Source organism: Podarcis erhardii (assembly GCF_964252035.2).
Source record: "Podarcis erhardii genome assembly, chromosome: 7".
NCBI classification, from domain to species: Eukaryota; Metazoa; Chordata; class Lepidosauria; order Squamata; family Lacertidae; genus Podarcis; species Podarcis erhardii.
Genome location: NC_138511.1, coordinates 20,013,478 through 20,035,465, shown reverse-complemented (window position 1 = coordinate 20,035,465; position 21,988 = coordinate 20,013,478). Strand labels below are relative to the sequence as shown.

Below are 21,988 nucleotides of genomic sequence, written 5' to 3'. Positions count from 1 at the left end.
AGCTTCCCCACTGCTGGGTTAATTCATGGATCTCTGTATAACTTATTTATTGCATTTATATCCCACCTTTCCTCCAAGGTGATGCACACGGTTCTCTCTTTCTTCCAGCTAATCCCCACAGCAACCCTGTAAAGCAGGCTAGGCTGAGAGACAGTGACTGGCTGAAGGTCACCCAGTAAGCTTCATAGCTGAATGGGGAACTAGACCCTGCAGGTCTCGCCACTCTTAGTCCAACCAGGTGCCCCAATACACACCCTTTTGCAAAAAGAAGGCATAGAAGAGCTTCTGGGTCTCATTGTTCAAAGACAGCGTTAGGGAAGGCGTGAGAGAGCAGGACATGTGCGGGGAACAGGGTGGACTCAGGAAACTTTGGGCAAGCAATTGTTCAAGTGGGCTGTATGGTGGAATAAACTGGTGGAATTAATGGTCTGCCATCTAACCCAGGAGTGGTGGACAACCTAAGGCCTCAGTGAGGTCCTCAAGGAACCTCTACCTGGCCCACAAAACTCTGCTTCACACCCAGCTGGGATGTGTCCTGCAACTCTGATTATACCTCTTGTTTGCTTGGAAGAAGGAGGGAGACGTGTGTGTGTGTGTGTGTGTGTGTGTAGAAGCTAGCCAGCTCGACGAAATGTCAAATTTAAATCCATTGCTCTGTTCACTTTTGCCTCTGGCCCCACCCAATGTTGGCATATGGCCCTCGGAATGTAATCCAGAAGGGAATCTGGCCCTCAGGCTAAAAAATGTATTGCCCGTCCCTGGCCCAACCTCTCTGTCATCTTAACATTCCCCTAGAAACCAGCACTGGGATATGTCCATACTACACAAGCAGAAAAACAAGTGTAGCAGCCGCTGTATCTCCATCTCAAGAGTCAAGCCTCAACTCATGCTGGAGATTATGACTGAAATAATAATAATAATGTTATTATTTATATGCCGCCCTTCTGACTGTGTTGCCCCAGCTGCTCTGGGCGGCTTCCAGCAAAATAAAAAAAACCACAATAAAACATCAAACATTAAAAACTTCCCTATACAGGGCTGCCTTTAGATGTCTTCTAAAAGCCATATAGTCGTTTATCTGTTTGACATCTGATGGGAGGGTGTTCCCCAGGATGGGCACCACTTCATCATCATCATCATCATCATCATCATCATCATCATGTTTCAGAGCAGACCCACCGGCAGAAGAGATGTTTAAACCTGACTCCATCCCTGTGTCATTCCCTGGAATCTTGCAGTTTGGCCCCGGGGGAGGGGAGGGGGAGGACAGGACACAAACCATACACACTATATGCATTATACCTTGATTTTTCCCCACTTTGTGGCTCATAGTTGCTCCAGGATGTGGTGTAAAATTGGGGGGAAGGCACCCAGATTAAATCGCACCCTTTCCCAAATCTTGCTGCTCTGATTAAATTTGGGCACATTGCCACTGCCAGTCAGTGTAGGCAATGCTGAGCTAGGCAGACCAAGTGGTCTGATTCAGTAAAAATCAGTTTCCTCTGTTCTTATGTCTTAAGGGAAGGGCCATGGCTTGGTGGTAGAGCAACTGCTTTGTGTGGTGAAGGTCCCAGGTTCAATCCTTGGCATCTGCAGATAGGATGGGGAGAGACTCCAACCTGAAACTTTGTAGAGCTGCTGCAAGTCAGTGTGTAGACAATGTAGAACTAGATTGACCAATGGTCTAAATAATTCACTATAAAGCAGCTTCATGTGTTACTGTGAGGGCAGATAGAACTTTGGGCATGCTTAAGGACCATGAAATGCTGGCTGATGCTGTGTGTGCGTGTGCGCAAAGGGCCTTCTCGGTAGTGGCACCCTCCCTATGGAACGTTCTTCCTTCAGATGTCAAGGAAATAAACAACTATCTGACTTTTAGAAGACATCTGAAGGCAACCCTGTTTAGGGAAGCTTTTAATATCTAATGAATTATTATATTTTAATGTTTTGTTGGAAGCCGCCCAGAGTAGCTGGGGAAACCCAGACAGATGGGTGGGGTATAAATATAAATATAAAACAACAACAACAACAACAACAACAACAACACCAGTCTTGAAAGACCTACATTAGCTCCCAGTACGTTTCCAAGCACAATTCAAAGTGTTGGTGCTGACCTTTAAAGCCTTAAACAGCCTCGGTCCTATATACCTGAAAGAGCGTCTCCACCCCCATTGTTCTGCCCAGACACTGAAGTCCAGCTCTGAGGGCCTTCTGGCAGTTCCGTCCCTGCGAGAAGCAAAGTTACAGGGAACCAGGCAGAGGGCCTTCTCGGTAATGGCGCCTGCCCTGTGGAACACCCTCCCATCAGATGTCAAAGAAATTAACAACTATCCAACTTTTAGAAGACATCTGAAGGCAACCCTGTTTAGGGAAGCTTTTAATATCTGATGAATTATTGTATTTTAATGTTTTGTTGGAAGCCACCCAGAATGGCTGGGGAAACCCAGCCAGATGGGCGGGGTATAAATTTCTTCTTCTTCTTCTTCTTCTTCTTCTTCTTCTTCTTCTTCTTCTTCTTCTTCTTCTTCTTCTTCTCACATTCACGTGTGTACACATGCGTAAACCTGGATGAGAGCAAGAACATAATGGAGTGTTGTGAATGACGACATCAAAGAGCAATGCTCCAGACTGCAGCATTTTGTTGTAGGTCCCAGTTTTGTGTTAAAATCATTTGCTTTCTTTGCTTGTTCTTGGGGGGGGGGAGCAGAGATCCCCAGCATTTCCAGGGTTAAATCAGTCTCTCCCCAGCACTACCCCAAATCTCTCTTTCTCAACTGCTAGTTTAATTCAAGTCAGATTGAATTTCGGAAGGAAGCAGCTGTCGCCACCCCAGGAAATCTTCACCGCTGCTCTTGCGAGGAATCTGGGGGCTGCAGCTCGGGGGCTACTGGGCACATGCCGCGTGATGATTGCAATCTGACTTTTCCCTCCCTGGGTTGCACTTTGAAGCCCAAGACAGTAGGTGGGCCAGGTCAGGAGAGATCAGTGTGGAGCTAGGCCCGCCGTGAGTTTGGAATAACAGCTTCCATCTTCCAGTCCTGCCCGTTAGGCCTTGGCGAGAGTAAGGAAGGGGGGTGGGTGCACTGGAAAGAAGAGAAGGGAGCGCTGCAAGAAGACTAATTGAATCCCGCAGATGTGAAACAGATTCTGGCTCCAGTGGGGGTTGCAGCCAGCCAGCGAGGGGAGCGTTTCGACCTACAGAGGAATTAATCAGCTGTGTTAGGAAGGGGAAGAAAAGGCGGCCTGGCCTTCTCTCTGCACTAGGATGTGAGTCACAGCCAGCGAAAGACTTCTGAAGCAGAGGGGGAGAACCTCCAGATGTTCCTAGTCTCTAACTCCCAGCTTCCCTAGTCACCTTGGCAATGCTGGATGGGGCTGGTGGGAGCTGGAGGCCTAACCACATCTGGAAGGCCACACAGGTTCTCACCCCTGCCTTCTAAAAGCATGCCGCTGCAAGGACTCATGTGGTTCCCTAGAGGCATTGGAGAGATGAGCTGGGTGAGAGCTGGTACCAAAGTTCGCCATTGCCAAGGGCCCCTGGAACGTAGGAAGCCACCTAATATGGAATTGGACCATTAGTAGTAGCTCAGTACCATCAACAGCAGCAGCAGCTGCTGCTCTCTTGGGTTTTAGACAGGTGACATTCCCAGCCCTACTTGCAGTTGCAAGTAGATTGAACCTGGGACTTTCTGCATGCAGAGCAGGTGTTCTAACACCAAGTGATAAGTACTCCTAACAAACATAGGAAACTGCCTTATACTGAATCAGAATTTTGGTCCATGTAACTCAGTACTGCCAACAATGACTAATAGCAGCTTTCCAGACATCTCTCTCTCTCTCTCTCCCTCTCCCTCTCCCTCTCCCCCCCCCCCTCTTTCTCGGCCTACCTGGAAGATGCTAGCAGTGACTGAAGCTGGGACCTTCTGCATATCCTCTGCCACTGTTGTACTTTGCATGCCAAAAGCCCCGTGTTCAGTCCTTGGTTAAAAGGATCTCGGGAGTAGGCCTGAGAATGAACTCCTGATCTGAAATGCTGCAGAGCTTCTGCCCGAAGAGTGGACAGTGCTGGTTGAACAGGACCAATGCTCTGACTTAATAAAAGGCAGCTTTATATTTTGTGGAGCTTACATGTTCCTCATGTGCAGCACTGTTCCCACTAGGATCTAGCTGTTTGGAAGAGGGTGGCATTTTTCTGTCCCCTGGGGTAGTATCTGCACCTCCATGCAAACACATAACTCAAAACTGGCCATCCTGGGCCGTCATCCATCTCTCTGTCCTTGAGTGACACCTAGTGGCCAAAGCAGAAAACAGTTCTTTTCAGATTGGGTGGGAATGGTAATGCCTTACCTGAACTCTTACCTGAATCATAGAGTCGGAAGGGATCCCGAGCGTCATCTAGTCCAAAGCCCAGCTATGCAGAAATCTCGACATGCGGTCTCCCATCCAATTTGAAACCATATTGGACCCTGCTTAGCTTTGCAAATATGCTAGCAGTTTTTTTTTCATTGCTGCACCACTAGGAGGGGTAACAAAAGGGCTGTCTAGCCTAGCATCCTGTTTTCTCTTTCTCATTTAATCCCCTCAACAATCCCGTGAAATATGTTAGGCTGAGTGGGGATTTGAACTCTGGTCTCTCAGGTCTTAGTCTAATAGTAGAAGGAAGTCAGTATAGGGGTTGAAGAGCTTCCAAATGCTCTCCTGCCCAGGCACTGACCAGACCCAAACCCACTTGGCTTCAGCAAGGTTGCTGTATCATGCACCATTATGCAAGTAGATGGATTCAAAGCTCCACTCCGTTCATGTACAGCAGGAAAGAAGGCTGAAATTAGAAGTGTGGAGGTCCCTCCCCCATGCACATTGCACCCACCAACAAAAATAGTGTGTGGGGGGGGATTAATGCTTGTCTAGACTGGTAGCAAAATAGCTTGGGCTACCATAGGTCTTTAGATGCTGAAGAAAATCCCAAAGGCTTCAATACCCATTCAAGAACAGAATTATGTTGCAATGAAACCTGCTTTTCAGGAGCGTGGCCAGCAGATGGCAATCTTCAGCCATGGTCCTGCAGCACTGTTTTTACTTTCCCAGATTTTGAGAAAATAATGGCCAATGGTTGAGGGTATTGGAAGTTTGCCCATTAGGGCAAATAGCAGGCTTCCCCACCAACCTTGGCAACACCCACCTTGCTGCCTTCTTGCTTACATCTAGTTGACAGGGCGGCCATGCTTGGCAGCTTCCTCCACCTTCGTCTCAGGGTCCATCTACACTTCCTTTTGCACTGTGTTTCTACACACAAGTCTGGGCTTTCCAGGCCTAAGTCCAAGCGGTTTCTTCTTCTTCTTTGTCCCACATTTTACCCTTGAATTGGAGCAAACAGCAATCGGTTTTTCAGTGGATTGCTGTTTGCTCCAATTCAGTGGTAAAACATGGGTTTTCCCCGGAAAACCATGGGGGGGGGGCAATAAAAATGCTCAGAGACAGACCTGGAAAGCCCAGACTTGTGCCTAGAAATCACACTTACAAAAGTAAGTGTTGATGAACGCATGGTGTTGCCCTTGTAGAATTCAGCAAGGAAAAGGATGAGGGTGAAACTAGAATTAGTTGGTTTTGCCTGTCATAGACTGACTCTACCTACTGTTTGGACTCCTTGCATTCTGCCCCACAAGTCCCAATGGGCAGCAGCCACTACTGAGAACGATCTATAACACTTGCTTACCATAGATCAAAGTAGAAAAAATTGTCACACTATGAGCATCCATTCCCCCTTTTTTTCCCCTGGGGAGGACAAAAGTTCTATCCCCAGTATATGTTTTTTGGAAGCTATGGAGTGTGTTGAGATCTTGTGTGATGTGCAGCATTTTGGTTTTTACTGTAACTCTATTAATAGCATTTCCTGCTTTCAGCTTTTGAGTCTGGCTGGCAGCAACACATGTCTGGTGTCTGTGGCAGTGTGTGGGTTTCTCCAGTTAATCTCTTAACAAAAAGGAACTTTACCATAACTATGGTTGAGGGAGGGGGGAGGAAGGCGGTTAGTGGGTGAGAGTCACTGGGGCATGTTTACATCCTGTTTAAAATAAGGGGATAAGAAAACCCACTTCATCCTTTACTCAGCAAGCTCTTCTTAGGACCCCTGCCAGACGTCCTTTATATTGTGCATTCAGGATTATTTATGCTCTTGATGCTGTCAGAATAGTCACATGCAATCCTGCTTTCAATGCTGTGTTGCACATGCAAAAGTCTTGGGCCCGTCACGCTGCTTCCTTTCTAGTCAGTGCATTTTCTGTAACTTCCTTCAGAAATCCCATAACTTTTTAATACCACAGCTGTTCTGTTTTATTTTTGTCCTGCTTTTGTTGTGCCATGGCCCCTTTGGACAGCAATAATGTGTTGCATTGCAGAACAAACTAAAGCAGGATAAATCCACCATGGATGCACTTTTGTGGTGTCAAGAACATACCCACAATAAAACACCCGTCCGGAGGTGCCCAGAAAGGGGAAAGCATTGTTTTCTGAACAGGCATTTTAGTCATTTAGTGTAGTTAGATTGCCACTCTAGGATCAGAGAGATCAGAGCTCTCATTCCCACTCAGCCATGATGCTCACCTTGGGCCACTCTCAGCCTAACCTACCTCACAGAGTAATTAATTAATTAATTAGCATATCACCCTTCATACATACACACCCTTCATACACAGTCCTTTGATGGCTGTGCTCGTTTCTCTCTGGTCGGGGACAGAGGGTGGCGCTTGGGGGGGGACTGTCATCGCGCCACTCCTTGGTGTGTTGAGTGCCTCAGGGTGCAATACTCTCCCCGATGCTTTTCAACATCTTTATGCGCCCCCTCGCCCAGCTTGTCCGGGGTTTTGGGTTGGGCTGCCATCAGTATGCTGATGACACCCAACTCTATCTGTTGATGGATGGCCATCCTGACTCGGCCCCAGACACACTGATCAGATGTTTGGAAGCTGTGGCTGGATGGTTACGTGAGAGCCGGTTGAAGTTAAATCCTTCGAAGACAGAGGTCCTTTGGCTGGGTCGGGACGATATGGGATTGGGGGGGGGCAACTCCCATCTCTTGCGGGGGCGCAATTAGTGCCAGCACTGTCCGTTAAGAGTGAGTGTAATCTTCGATACCTCCCTTTCCATGGAGGCGCAGATTGCAGCTATAACAAAGGCAGCATTTTTTCATCTCCGCCAAGCTAAGCAGTTGGCTCCTTACCTCTCTCGCCCTGACCTAGCCACTGTGATCCATGCGAGAGTCACCTCTAGACTGGATTATTGTAACTCGCTCTACGTGGGGCTGCCCTTGAGACTGACCCAGAAACTCCAGCGGGTGCAGAATGCTGCAGCAAGACTCCTTATGGGGTCCTCACTGCGAGATCACATTCACCCGGTGCTATACCAGCTGCACTGGCTCCCAGTGGAGTACAGGATCAGGTTTAAGGTGCTGGTTTTAACCTTTAAAGCCCTATACTGCCTAGGACCCTCGTACCTACAGGACTGCCTCTCCTGGTATGTCCCACAGAGGAACATACGATCTTCAAACAAAAACATCTTGGAGGTCCCGGGCCACAGAGAGGTTAGGTTGGCCTCACCCAGAGCCAGGGCTTTTTTGGCTGTAGCTTCGGTGGAACGCTCTGTCACAAGAGACTAGGGCCCTGCGGGACTTGACATCTTTCCGCAGGGCCTGCAAGACAGAGCTGTTCCCCCAGGCCTTTGGCCAGGGCACAGCCTGACCCCCTCCTTTGGCAATCCTCACAGAACTCTAGCCCAATGGTTGCCATTAATCTGATTTAAATTAATTTTATAATGAAATGATTTTAGAATGTTGTATTAATTTACTGTTGTTAGCCGCTCTGAGCTCAGCTTTGGCTGGGGAGTGCGGGATATAAATAAATTATTATTATTATTATTATTATTATTATTATTATTAGGCTCAGGGTGGTTCACAACATAAAAACACATGATAAAAACACAAAATACATAATAAAAATAACAAAATGAAACCATTACCCTCCTTGCCCTCCCTCAGACACATTTTAAAGGATATAGGATGTTAATGAGCCTATCTATCTATCATCTATCTATCTATCTATCTATCTATCTATCTATCTATCTCTATCTATACCCCACCCATCTGGCTGAGTTGCCCCTGCCACTCTGGCTGGCTTCCAACATAATAAAAACACAGCAAACATTTAAAAATTCCCGATACAGGCCAAAGGCATGGTTGAAAAAGAACATTTTTGACTGGCGCCTAAAGGTGCATAATGAAGGTGCCAGCTGAACCTCCCTGCGAAGACCAACTAGGGAAGGGGAGAACTATGCAATACTCCTTCCACAACACCTGGAGGTGCTGGTATCAAAGTCCCCCATCCTTGGTTTGATACCAGAGTGGACCTACTTGCATTTGAATAGCTCCTCTCAAACACATCCAATATTTCCTGGACAGACCAGAGATGGGGGACTGTGGAAATCCAGAAGTTATTGAACCACAGTTCCCAACACCCTTAGCCATAATCCATGGAGATTTGAGCTGCTGGGAGCTGTAACTCAGCAACATCTGGAGGGCCAAAGGTTCTCTCATACCTGCCCCAAATCTCCCCAACACCCTGGCTAAAAAAGGAGCAATGAGTTGCCCGGTACCAGAAAACAGGTTCTGCCCCTGGTAAACAGGGTGAGTCAGAGTGGCTGCTTTGGCGCATCTGTGGGAAGGGCTGCCTGCCTTCTATTTCTGGACCAGCCCTTTGCATTTATAGAATTTCATGTGACACGTTTGGGAGGGAGGGTCTTATTTTCGGCCTGAGAGAATTGCCTCTCTGAAGACGAACAGCCTCTGCACTCAGTGCCCAGGGTACTGGGCACAGCACCATGTCATGCCGGGAGAACTTTGCTGTGCTGCTCCTGGCATGGCCCCATCCTTGGCGTAGGCTGTCTGCAAGGTAGGAGCTGCAGTGCCACCCCCCGCATTGTTTTTGTGTATCTGCTCCCCTCTAGAACAGCCACTTTCCGCTTTGCATCCTTTTGTACAAGAGGCTGTGATATTGCATAGGTGAACTCGAAACCCTAAAGGTCAGGCTGTCCTCTAGAGGAGACAATGCAGCTGATGATATTAGCAGAGGAGCCTTATACCACCAGAGTGGAGAGGCCACAGAAGAGGGTATGTGCTCATATAGCTGCTGGTGTTGCTGCCTGATCGGGTGGCCCGGAGAACTCACAAGACAGAAGGAGATGGCCTTCAAGGTCATACTTGTTGATCACCACTGTTTATTAGCAAGTTGCCGGTCCACATGATTGGCGGTGGGGTGTGTGTGACGTTTGTGGTGGGAAGTCTTTTCTGTTGACGGGACCCCAGTTGCTGGAAACACAGGAGGGGAGAATGGGCTAGGATTTGGGTCTTGCTTGCAGGGTTCTCACAGGCATCTGGGTGGATATTGTGAAAGTAGGATATTGGGCTTGATGGGCCATTGGTCTGATCCAGCAGGGCTCTTACATTATTAAGTTTGTATATTCAATGCGTCTCTCAGGCTTTGAGCACAGAACCAGAAAGCTCAGGTCAAGTCACATGCGCACTGCATTAGGGCAAGGAACAGGTTTCAGTCCACCTTACCTGTGCTCCCAAAACACAGCACTTGGCTTCCTGCATAGTTAGGAATTGCAGCCACTCACTTACATAGAAGAAAATCAATGGGGTGAACTTGGTTTATTTCTGGAGGAAGTTAACTTGCGGCCTGCCTAGACTAGGGTTTCCCGATTCCTAGTCACTGGGAGCTGAGTGTGCATAGCCCCTCCATTTTGCATAGCCAATACTTGGTAGTGTTTCTTGGTCACACTACTATGTTAAAGAACATTAGGAGAGAATGGCAGCAATTGGTTTCTATATAGGCAGCATGTTTATAACATGTCACCCTCTCTTTGCATCATCATTATTGTTTTTGTTATTAATTCTATGCCGTCATTGTCACTTGAGAGACAAAAGCAATCCCTGCTCACGAGGGGAGGGTGCATTCCCAGTTTGCGAGGAGTTTACATTTGAAGGCAAACCCTTGGGAGAACAAGGATTATTTGCATCTGGGAATGAGGATTAAGAGATAAGGCACAGGCCACACAGAAGTGGTGGATTTGGGGGAAAGGGCCAGAGATCAATGGCAGAGCACGTGCTTTGCATTCAGAAGGTCCCAGGTTCAATCCCTAGCATCTCTAAGTAGGACTGGGAGAGGCTCCATGTCAGACTCTGGAGGGCTGATGCAAGTCACTGGAGGCAATACCAGGGTCGCCATACAGTGGTGTCTCGCAAGACGAAAAGAATCCGTTCCGCGATTCTCTTCGTCTAGCGGTTTTTTCGTCTTGCGAAGCAAGCCCATTGACAGCTTAGCGGATTAGCACTATTAGCGGTCTAGCGGCTTTTAGCAATCAGCTGAGAAGCGGCTTATCAGCAGAACAGCTGATAAGCGGCTTAGCGGCTTAGGAAAGGGGGGGGAGCGGGAAAAAACCGCGGGAACTCGCAATATTTTTTCGTCTTGCGAAGCAACCCCATAGGGAAATTCGTTTAGCGAAGCGCCTCCAAAACGGAAAACCCTTTCGTCTAGCGGGTTTTCCGTCTTGCGAGGCGTTCGTCTTGCGGGGCACCACTGTATTTTTTTAGATATCAGCATCCTGTTCTCATAGTGCCCAACAAAATGCCTCAGTGGGAAGCCTGCACAGAGGACATCAGCCCAACAGAACTTCCCCACTTGTGATGCCCAGAAACTGGCTTTCAAAGGCATACTTCCTCGGACAGTGAAGGTAGAACACAGCCATTGTGGATAGCAGCCAATGATAGACATATTGCTGTGAAAATGTTGTTGTTGTTGCTGCTGCTGCTGCTGCTGTATACCACTCTATACCTGTAAATCTCAGGGCAGTTCACAACATAAAATTACAATATAAAAAAACACAAATTACATCATAATCAATAACCCCCCCTGTGTCTGCCACCTTGAGGTCCTTGGCTGTGAGTCCTGGAAGACCCGCTCCCTGCCTTGCAGGCCTTCATGTGGAAATTGTTCAAATTGGTTGTATGCTCTCTATGTTTTGTTTATTCTTTATGACTACTTTAGTTTTGTTTGTAGTTACGTATTTTTAAATATGTTGTAAAAGGCAGCATACAAAAAAAAAAAAGATTGCTTGCTTGCTAGCTTGATTATTCTTCTGAGGGTTTAAAACTTCTACTGGACAGACATTCAAACAGAGGATTCTTTCAAAGAGAAGGTTGTTATTTAAAGGCCTCTATTTGTGTCCTCTGTGGCTGCTAGGGATGGAAGGATTCTGGTTCTCTCACTTTCTCATTTTCAAATCTTGTATTAAATTCTCCAGTTTTCTGCAGTTTTCACAGATGATGATTATTATTAATTAATCCTCATGAAGATTCATCAGCGTTTTGGTGCAATTTTCACTCTAGTAAAAACATTTTTGTGTGCAGTTTTGACTAATGTGCACATCTTTGCAAGCATTTTTCTAATGTAGTGCATTTTTTAAAATTCTTTTCCCTTATCAATTCTTATGCACATTTCCCACTAATATGTGCATTTTTTAGAAAACAGTGGCTGGCTGGAGAACTGCATTGCAAGTGAATTTCAAAGGATATTTGTGTTTTGGTTCATATATTGTTTTGGGAAGTATAAATTTGATAGATTTGCCTTTAAATGCAAACTGAATCTAATTCCCCCTCTATCTCTTATTGCAAAGTGAAACATGCTGTAAAAGTATTTTTAAAACTTCTCTCTTTTCTCTCCCCTCTCCCAACAACCCCATCAACATGTCCCTTTCCCAGATGGAAAATTTTGAGTACAGCATCCTGTTGAACGACCGGGATTGGGCTGAGTTCTATTTGGCGTCTGAAGAATGCAGTTTGAGCCAGCCAGCCTTGGCCACAGCTGACGAGCAGCTCCTCAGCGACCTTGAGGAAGGGGAGGCTGCAGAGAGTAGGTCGGTCCAAGCGAAAGTGGGCTCTGTCCTCCCAGCCAGCCATTTAGCCAGCTGCCTCCCACGTGGAACCCCAGATGGACACCTGCTTGTAGATGAGGTTTTGTCTGGCAGTGACGACGAAACAGATCTGGGCTCTGTCATCAGGTTTCTTTGCAACAGCAAACAACTTGGCACAGCTTGCCCCCAGTCTTCCAGGAGGACCCAGGAAGGTTATCTGCCCTGTGTCACTTTGAAGCCCTCAGGAAGTCGGAGTGGGCTGCAAGTTACTGTCACAGAAGCTGCATTTACCGCCAAGGAAACAGAGAGAGGAGACCAGCCCATAAATCCAGACTGCTCCCTACCAGTGGTGCTAGCTACTGCCACCCAAGCGAGGGTCTTGACAGAGAAAAGCTCAGGGCAGGAGAGAATGGAAAGACCTCCCTGTGCTGAGCCTACAAACCTGAAGACCACAGAGGGGGCAGACAACAATGGGAGCAGTCCTCTCTGCTTGGAATCACAACACTCCAAGGACAATCCCTCCCTGGCTGCCTGTGTGGACATGCAGCTCCCAGCATCTATGAAGAGCACAGCAGCTTGTTGGGAACCAGAACCCCCACTTGCTCCATATCCAAGCTCTGCGCCTTTTTCTTCTCCAGTTTCTGTAGAGCTCGGGGGAGCAGAGTGCCCAGAGAAGGGTGGCAAGCCCCTTCAGGTCACCTTGAAGGCACAGGCAGCAGCGCCGCTTCAGGAAAATCCATCTCCATCTCAAGGGTGTTTGGTTCCAATCGTAAGGGTCTCCGCACCATCCGACATGCTATCGGCGAGCCGTGGGGGAAGCATTCCGGGAAGGGCGAGCAAGGAAGAAGACATTTCTGCAAATGTCAACGTTGAGAGTGGAGCAAGCCATAGGGAGGCCTTAAAGGAGGGAGGCCCAGCGAACCAAGTCAGGGGCTCTCCATGTGACAGCGGGGTACAACAATTTCCAAGGGCACCGGAAGAAAAGAGGGGTCCAAGCCCAACCCAAGCAACAAATTCCATATGTGATGGGCTATTGCACAAAGACACAGAAACAGCTGCTTCGACAGGAAGGGTTGAGAAGAACGACAGTGGAGAAACGTGCCACTATCTTGGCGTGGCTTTACCATTTGAAGAAGCTTTACCATTTGAAGAGGAACTTCAAGGAGAACAGACATCAGAGCACTTAGGAGAGTCCGCTCCCTATGGTCTGACATTAGAAGGCTCTCCAGAAAGTGGCTTATCTGCCATGACGTGGCCAGAAATGTATGACTGTTTTTTCTGTGATGATACCCAGGAGAAGGGATTGGGGATTGGGAAGGGGCAACCGATCTCAGGGATTGACCAAGAGCTGCCTGAAATGGATGGGCCTGAAATGTACGAACATTTCTTCAGCGAAATGGGGGAGGCCAAGGTGAGAAACAAAGATGGAGCTCTGAAGACAGTCTTCAGCTCCAGACATCAGTCAGCGCCATCTGGTGGCTCGGGGGACCTGGATTTGGACATAGGTGACGGTGCTATGCAGATGTCTACCCCAGAGGTGTACGAACACTTTTTTGCTAACAGAGCAAAGAAGAAGAGGAACTGGAGGGTTTTTTTCTTCAGCATCCCAGCCTCAGAGATGAGGAAGGCTGCAAGAGCTTTAAAATCCTTTCTGTGCAGACCTGCACATCTTCTCAGATCACGGCCCATAAGCCAAGGCACTCTGCTTCGGAAAGGATCTCAAGGAAGGCTGGTGCTCGTGTCTCCAAGGCTCCTGAGTGAAAACCTACCAAGTCCAGAAGACCTAGGGATGGCTGTGATGCCACCAGGTACCATTTCTTTTTCCTGATATGTGAGTGGGTTTTTGGTTTTGACAACTTGATATGCTGACCATTTAACTGTTTTGCCAGTGCTTAATTTCTAAACAAATGTGCCAGGGCTCAACACTTTGTACATCTAAGGCAGATGTGGGGAACCTCAGGCCCAGGGGCCATATGTGGCCCTCCTGGACTCTTGTCTGGCCCTTAGATAGGGTTGCCATATTTCATATTATTAGGAAGACCTCAAAATTGTTGAGATTTTACTAGGAAATCCCCAAAGTTGTTGAGCTTTATTTAGACAACCCCCAAAGTTGTTGAACTGTGTTGTTGTTGTTTTTTACAAAAACACCAAAAAAGAGCAGTTTTTCAATTGACTTGCCTAAGATCCTTTTGGAAATTCCCCCCAGAAGTCAATTCCACCTTTGAAATCCTGGTAATATCCGGGGAAATCCAGACGTATGGCATCCCTACCTTTGAACTCTCCCCAGAGCACCCTCCTCCCCAGCCCCACTCCATCTCCCTAGGCCACACCCTTACTGACTCTCCTTTGCACCCTTCTTTGTGTGTTCATGCCTGGCTGGAATGCAGCCTTGTATTCTGATCATGCTTCTTTCCTTTCTGGATAGATAGAGGGATGATGGTGTGTACGTGCACATAGAAACTTCTCCCGCCCACCACTGGTGGATGACCCGCCCCCCCCGTCCCCCCCCCCGAAGGTAGCCCAGAGAGAAGCATGACCCTCAGTCTGAAAAAACATTCCCCACCCCTGACCTAACCTAAGGACTGGTTGCAGAGTTCCGTGGTGATGTCATTTGGGCATTTGGCATCTTCATTTTTAATAAACAGATGTGTTCCCAGCAGCAGCATGACCCTAAGCATTTTGTTATGGAGCACATGCTTCAAGGGAAGGTGCACTCTGCATGTCCTCAGAGGCCCTCTGTCCTTAGGTCAATTCTATTGAAAACATAAGTTAGTTTCATTCTTTTTAAAGTGAAAAGGCATCACACATACCCAGAGGGACTATGCCATGCCCAAAGTATGAGAACATTTGGAATCAAGTATGGCAAACCCTTTTGTGCAGTGGGTTCAAGAGCAGCTAAATTGTGGCTGTTATAGTGGGTACACATGAAATAACTTTCCTGCGGAGATGTAAATTCCTTACAAATGGAAAGATAGATGATGATAGATATAGATAGATAGATAGATGATGATAGATAGATAGATAGATAGATAGATAGATAGATAGATAGATGATAGATAGATATAGATAGATGATAAATAGATGCACACACATATATATACATCAACCTATTGATATTTCATATACTCAACCAAATGGTGACCTCATTATTTGAATAAAGCCCTCTTGCCTTGGTGGTGACTAATCAGCCAGCCAGCCTTAATTGATGGCCTAGAATAGATCAACTCACAGAGAGTTTTACCACTTGCAGAGAAAACAGTAAAAGAATATTGCAGACCAACAAATTTACACTGGCACAAACATTTGAGGACTGGAGAGTCGGCTGCATCTGATGGAGTGAACTCTAGCCCACGGAAGCTTATGCCATCATAAATTCATTAGAGTGCTGTAAGACACTGTTGTTAACGTTTTTTACAACACACCCTGGAGGTTAAAACCTTTGTAGCCCTGTCTCAGGCGTGTTTACTCAGAAATAAGCCCTGCTGAGTCACTCCCAACCTAAGAGTGCATTGAAACTGGACTTGCAACCTTGGGCCATCGAAAGGTCCTGTATCCCCAAAGGAAAACAGTGCTCCAAAAACGCTCAAGGGTCATCTGCAAGCACCCATAACTGATTGAAAGTAGCTCCTCTCAGAAGTAAAACAAAGATTGACCTTGGAATGCTCGAAAGTCATTCTTTGTCCTGAGCCTCAAAGCAGATTGAGCATTATTGCGACATTTGGTCTTCTGCAGGAGACAGACAGAAAGAGTGCAAGGAGTGGATTGGTAAGATTAGAACTCATGTCTCTGATCTATTTGCTTGAAAGCTAGCCAGGCATTACTCTGACCATACATTTAAAGCACATTTAAAGCACAGGGCTTACCCCAAAGAATCCCGAGAACTGTCATTTGTTAAGGGTGATGGGAATTGTAGCTCTGTGAGGGGTAACCTGCAGTTCTTTGGGAGGAAGCCATGACCTTTAAAATGCCATATAAACATGCTTTGTCTATATGGATGGATATTGATTATATGGACACACAATGCACTATCTTGCAAGATTCTTTTCAGTGGAAGCTGAGTAAACCAATGTCCAAGGTTAAGGTGGGGGGGGGGAGCACATTAGGGTTGGCTTACTAGTATTGCTGACTCTCTTATGAATCACATGACACATTCACCAGCCTATAGTTATTCCACTACTTCCCTCTTTTTATCAGATTTTTCAGACTTGCTTTATGATGGCTTTTTTCATTTATTGTATGGATGAGTAAACCAGATGTTATTGTGCTCCAGGTCAATTCTGCCCCAGCCAGCATAGCTAATGGTCAGGGGTGATGGGAGTTGTAGCCTAGCAACATCTGGAGGGCCACAGGTGCCTTATCCCTGGACTAAAGATGCCTGGGAGCTGGGAGCACCCTCCAGAAAGGAGGCTCCCTGTTGCGTCTCTGCGTGGGGTTATAGACAAGGGAGATACAGCACTGCATTCTGTACAGTGTGATCCCTGTTTGGCAACTGAATTTGTTCACAAGCAAAAGGAGCAGGCTGCAAGATTAGGGCAGGTGGAAGGTAAAGGAGGAAGAAGGTAAAAGAGGGGTCGTGGAAAGCAATGGACTCCTGGGAATTTAAAGACATTATTGCAAGAACAACCAACACAGTGCTCTCCAGAAGTTGCTGGACTACAGTGCCTATCATCCCTGGCCTTTGGCCATGCTGGCTGGGAATCATGGGAGTTGTAGTACAACAACATCTGGAGTCCTTGTATTCCAGTTGCACAGTTCTCACTGATAGGCATTCCCAAAGGGCACCATTTGAAAATCAGTGAGGTGGAATGGAAACCCCAGGTTGAAGGACAGCTGTGAAGCTGGTCCAAATATAATCACCACTGCTATCACCATCATGCCAATGTCTGGGGATTTGTTTTTTTCTAAAGGAGAAAAATCCTTTGTGAGGATCAAAGGCAAAGCATGCAGGGATTTGAAAGGTCAAAAGCCTTTATGCTTTAAAGTTGAATTGTTCATGGTACCAGTGTGATAGGGGGAGGCAATGCTCTAGGATTCCTGGATAAACATTTGCAGGAGAAACATCCGTATTGGTTCTTCTTCTTCTCCCCTGCCACAGAAAGACCCCTCCAGCCGGTTTTTACACAAAGAGACATGTGCTTGGGCTTTATGGCGTTTGCTTCGTGGGCTGTGAAGAGCTCTGATCTGCAGGCCCCGGATGCTTGGAAGATCGGTAATGTATCCAAGGGCTTTGTGTGGGAGAAGCACAACTCCTAGCGGATTTGGAGAGGGGGTGGATTTAAGCCTCAGAGATAGACCAGGAATGTTAACATACTGGTTCCGCTCTGGAACAGAGCAGAACTAATGCCGAGAGATGTTTCCCTCTCTCTCTCTCTCTCTTTTTAACCATTTTTTTACTCTCCCCTTCTCCTTCCTTAATGGCCCAACTTTTTATTCTAAACCAGCCGTTCCTCTCATCAGAAAGGGAGGCAAACATCATTCTTAACACCTGAAGGAAACTTTATTTTTAGAGTGTGTACAAATAAGAATTACCTGCCTGCAGAATTACCTGTGACATTCTCCGGTAGCCACAGGCCTGAATGAGCCTCCTGATTCAAAACGGGACAGCCCAGAGAAATAACTCATACAGAAATGCAGTGGGCAGCCTCCTCAGAGATGGGATAGTTCTGCTGAATTCAATCATTTGGGAGTGACTGAACAACCCAACAGCACTTCCTGTAAAGAAGGGGGTAGATCACTGTGATTAGAAGGCAGAGGGCACAGAGCAGTGGCTCTTACAGAGGCACAATGGCAATGTTCCTCTAGGTCTGTTGTCTCTCTGCATTGGGAGGGATTGCTTTTTCGGGGCCTATCCAGTGAAAAGAAATGCCAGAGTCACCTGCCCTCCCCAGAGGCTGATTGGAAGGAGACAAAGGCAGAGTGTTACATCATACAGAGGCACAATGGGCAACCTCCTTGGAAGGTGCATCCTTCAAACTCACAAGTTCATTTGAATCAATTCCTCCTTATGCTTAAAGATGACTACTTCTCATTTTCCTTTCTCCACTGGCTCTGGAATCCTGACCAAGGAATGGGGTGGGTGGGAAGTAGGGTTGCTTGTCTATGGCTGGAAACAAGAGTCTCCCCACACACATTCTGTGCTCTGTCAGAATTAAGCCCCAGGACTTTAAGGCATTATTAGGCAATATGGGATGGCCGAGGAAGGGAGAAGATAATGACTCCACCTAGTGCAGGGCATGCAAAGCTGGGTAAGTGCAGATGGGGAGATAGGTGGCTGAACTTGTGCCTCCGCTTGGGCTGGGTGATGATCAGGTAATTGGGGAGAAAGTCACATCCTTTGAGGCTGGTGGGAAAGGGCTGTAGCTTGGTGGTTAGAGTACCTGCTTTGCAGAAGGTCACAGGTTCAGTCCTGGTAGGGCTGGAAGAGGCTCCATGTCTGAAACCCTGGAGAGATGCTGCCACTCAGTGTAGACAATACTGAGCTAGATGGACCAATGGTATAATTTGATATATGGCAGCTTCCTATGCTCCTGTGAAAGGTGAGGGCAACCATTTAGGCACAGCCCAGATGTTGGCATTTTATTAAAAGAGAAGTTTTCAAGGTGAGAAGCAGCAAGCTGGACTGTTGGCTTACCCAGAGGCTCAGTAGAGCCAGCAGGCCAGGCAGAGTGTGCCACTGGCCATAGCTCAGTGGTAGAGCACCTGCCTCGCAGGCAGAAGGTCTCAGCTTCAATTCCTGGCACCTTGAGGCAGGGCTAGGAGAAACTTCTGCCTGAGAGCTGCTGCCAGTCAGTGTAGACAATATTGAGCTAGATGGTCCAGTGTTTTGACTTAGTGTAAGATAGCATCCCATGTCCCTGTGTCATAAGGGAAGGGTTACAGCTCAGTGGTAGAGCATCTGCTTTGTATGCAGAAGGTCCCAGCTTTAGTGCCTGGCATCTCCAGGTAAGGCTGGGAGCAAACTCTGTCAGAAAACCTGGAGAGCAGCTGCCAGTCAGTGTAGATAACACTAGGGTATATAGACAAGTTGCAGCTTCTTTTGTTCCTATGTCCTTACAGCAAAAAACAAACAAACAATGGTCTCAAGAAAGGATATTGAAATTAATGGGCCTAAATTAGGCATGATCATTAACTTCAATGGGTCTATTCAGAGTAGGACAAGCATTGGATTGAAACCTTAGGGTTAACTTTTGCTGTGATTCTTAATAATAATAATGATAATAATTTATTATTTATACCCCGCCCATCTGGCTGAGTTTCCCCAGCTACTCTGGGTGGCTTCCAATTGAGTGTTAAAAACAATACAGCATTAAATATTAAAAACTTCCCTAAACAGGGCTGCCTTCAGATGTCTTTCAAAGATAAGATAGCTACTTATTTTCTTCACATCTGAAGGGAGGGTGTTCCACAGGGCGGGCGCCACTACTGAGCAGGCCCTCTGTCTGGTTCCCTGTAACCTCACTTCTCACAATGAGGGAACCGCCAGAAGGCCCTCGGCGCTGGATCTCGGTGCCCGGGCTGAATGATAGGGGTGGAGATGCTCTTTCAGGTATACAGGACCAAGGCCGTTTAGGGCCTTCTTCCCGGCGATCTCTGGTATGTATAGCCATGTGAGGGGAACTCTCAGCACCCTTAACAAACTACATTTCCCAGGATCCTTTGGGAAATCCATGACTGTTAAAGTGGTATAATAGTGCTTTCAGTGCATGCATTCTAAGAAGACAAGGAAACGATTTGCATAACAACCTGTCCTTCTTTGATACATCCATCTGCACTGTGGATGCATCTTCTTTTTCCCTCTTTCAGTGTTGCTAGCAAACTTTGGTACCCTCTCAGCCATCCGCTTCTTCAGGCGGCAGGTCATCATGGAAGCTCAGCACGGAACATAACAGGACACAGGTCAATTCCATCCAATTCCTGGCGGTCCTTTGGGGATGAGTTGGAAAGGATATCACGGTACTTCTTTGGAGACAGGGAACCAACCTTTGGGGCATCTTGGTCTATCCTGGACTGTTGGACTCACTAGTATAACCCCCCTCAACTGGTAAGACGGCAAAGAGTTTTGAAAGATAAGATGGAGGCTTCCACAGAAACTGGAGTTTGGTTCCACTGTTAGTGCTAGAAGGAGGTGCCAGACTGAAACCTTTCTGTCCCTGGCCAGTAACTCACCTTGAACTCATGGGAGAAGGAGGGCTATAAATAAATAACCCAGCCTACATCTGGTAGCTAGCTAGCTCATGAGGTAGACCTGATGGCCAAGAGACAACTGGCAGGTGCAATCCTTTTTTGGAGAAGAATATTGAAAGGAGGCAAGTTTCAGGGATGGTTTACCAAAACAAATCCAGGAGGCAGAGGCGTAGGAGATAATGGTGCAGTTGCGGAATTTTAGCTTGAATGGTCCATCAGAACCTCTATCATTTTAGCTGTGATGAATGTATATTGCTTCAGAGGGGTGCATTTGGAGCACGTTCTGCTGAAAATTAGGTCTCCCAATTTCTGCCCTGACAGCACCGCTTCTAGAAAGTCTTTCTGAATGAACTGATGCCTTTAATCAAGAGAATATGAAGGTTAGGATGAAGGGTAGAGGCTCACACTGGTGGCTTCCACATATTCTTAAGTGAATGTGGGAAAAGAAGAGTGAAGGAAAAGATGTCTCACCGTATCTGCTGACAGAAGCAACAAGTTGAAAAGCAAGGGAAAAGGTTAGGTTGAAGTAATGAGAAGAATGTCCTAAACACAACATCCTTTTATCTAGGAGGCATCCAGACATTTTCCATATGAAGTAGGAGAGAGAAAGTTGACATTTTTATGTTTTGAAATACCAGCACATTCACACTGTCCAACCTTTCAGTGTTAAGCCTCCTGTCCTTTTCGCAGTAGGTGATGGGCAGGGGGATTTTTTGGCAGAATCTATAGCCTTGGTTATTACAAAAGGCAATAGATTGAGCAGAACTGCTGTATCCTTGGAACATTACAGCAGCGTGTGATTTTCTTAAACTGTTTTGAAGAGTTCAGTGATTGATGTGGAAGGCCACAAATCTCTTCCTGTTGGAGTTACTAAAAATGTTTGCCTTAGTACATGGCCTTGCTTGCTGGGTAGGTGAAAAGTTACCAGTGGAACAATACTGCCTGGTGAAATGTTCTGTGTAACTTTAACATTTGCAAATTCCTATGCCAACAGAAGTTGAGCCAATAAAAGATACCACTACTTGCTTGCGTTGAGGTGGTTATTATTATTATCATTATTAACCCCAGCCTTCTAAGGCTTGGAAGAAAGATTGAATAAGCTCTAGTTGTCTTCAAGATTCCAGCACATGCCCAAAACTGTTTAGTAAATCATCACCATTATGCTTTAAAAAAACGCATTATTGATTTCATCGTGATGCTTAACATTTATGCATATTGTACATTTGAACGTTGAAAGCACTTCTCATACATTATCTTGCTGCAATGCTTACAGCAATCTTAAAAGGTAGGTCTCAGTTATTGCCCCCATATTGGAGATGATGTTGGGAGGGTGGTTTGAGTTGCCTAAAGCCATCCTATTGTTACCAGGATTTGTATTAGGGATTGGCTCCTTCACAGATGCTTAGCCGATACTCTGAAATGGCACCTCTGTCTTCAGCTGATGTTCCTTCACAGCTTCCTTTCTGCTCCTCTGCCTAGAGTTGCCAATGTAGCTTTGGGCTCTGCTTCTATGCCTTCAATGCAAGGAGGGCAAGGAGCCCTATTCACCCCAAGGGCCACATTTCATTTTGACCAACTTTCCATGGGCCACATGCCAGAGGTTGGTGGGGCCAGAAACAACACATGTAAACTTCACCTTTGTGTAGTAAACTGGGCTCCACACACGCTCTCACAAGCCCCTCTCTGTCTTCCATCCAGGCAAGCAAGAGGCATGATCAGAGTTCAGGGACACATTCCAGGCAGGCAAAAAACATTCAAGGAGGGTGTGGAACAGACTAATCAGTGATGTGGCTGGAGACAGTGTGAGGCCTTGGGAAAATACTGAGGGTCAAGTAGAGAGATC

General features: G+C 46.7%; 1 protein-coding gene across 2 annotated transcripts in view; it reads left to right on the top strand.

The window, feature by feature from the left end:
• PERM1 (PPARGC1 and ESRR induced regulator, muscle 1) overlaps nt 1-21,174 on the top strand; it is a 73,739-nt gene extending 52,565 nt beyond the window's left edge. Inside the window, exons 1-4 of one of the 2 annotated variants that reach the window (XM_081870969.1) lie at nt 8,794-8,939; nt 11,810-13,769; nt 17,057-17,170; nt 19,765-21,174. In XM_081870969.1, coding sequence (XP_081727095.1) covers nt 11,810-13,769; nt 17,057-17,170; nt 19,765-19,847 — 2,157 coding nt within the window. In that variant the 5' untranslated portion in view covers nt 8,794-8,939 and the 3' untranslated portion in view covers nt 19,848-21,174. Of the gene's footprint in view, nt 1-8,793; nt 8,940-11,809; nt 13,770-17,056; nt 17,171-19,764 lie in introns of those variants that run through there. The other variant, XM_081870970.1, reaches the window with a different exon arrangement.
• Nucleotides 21,175-21,988: the final 814 nt, after the last annotated feature.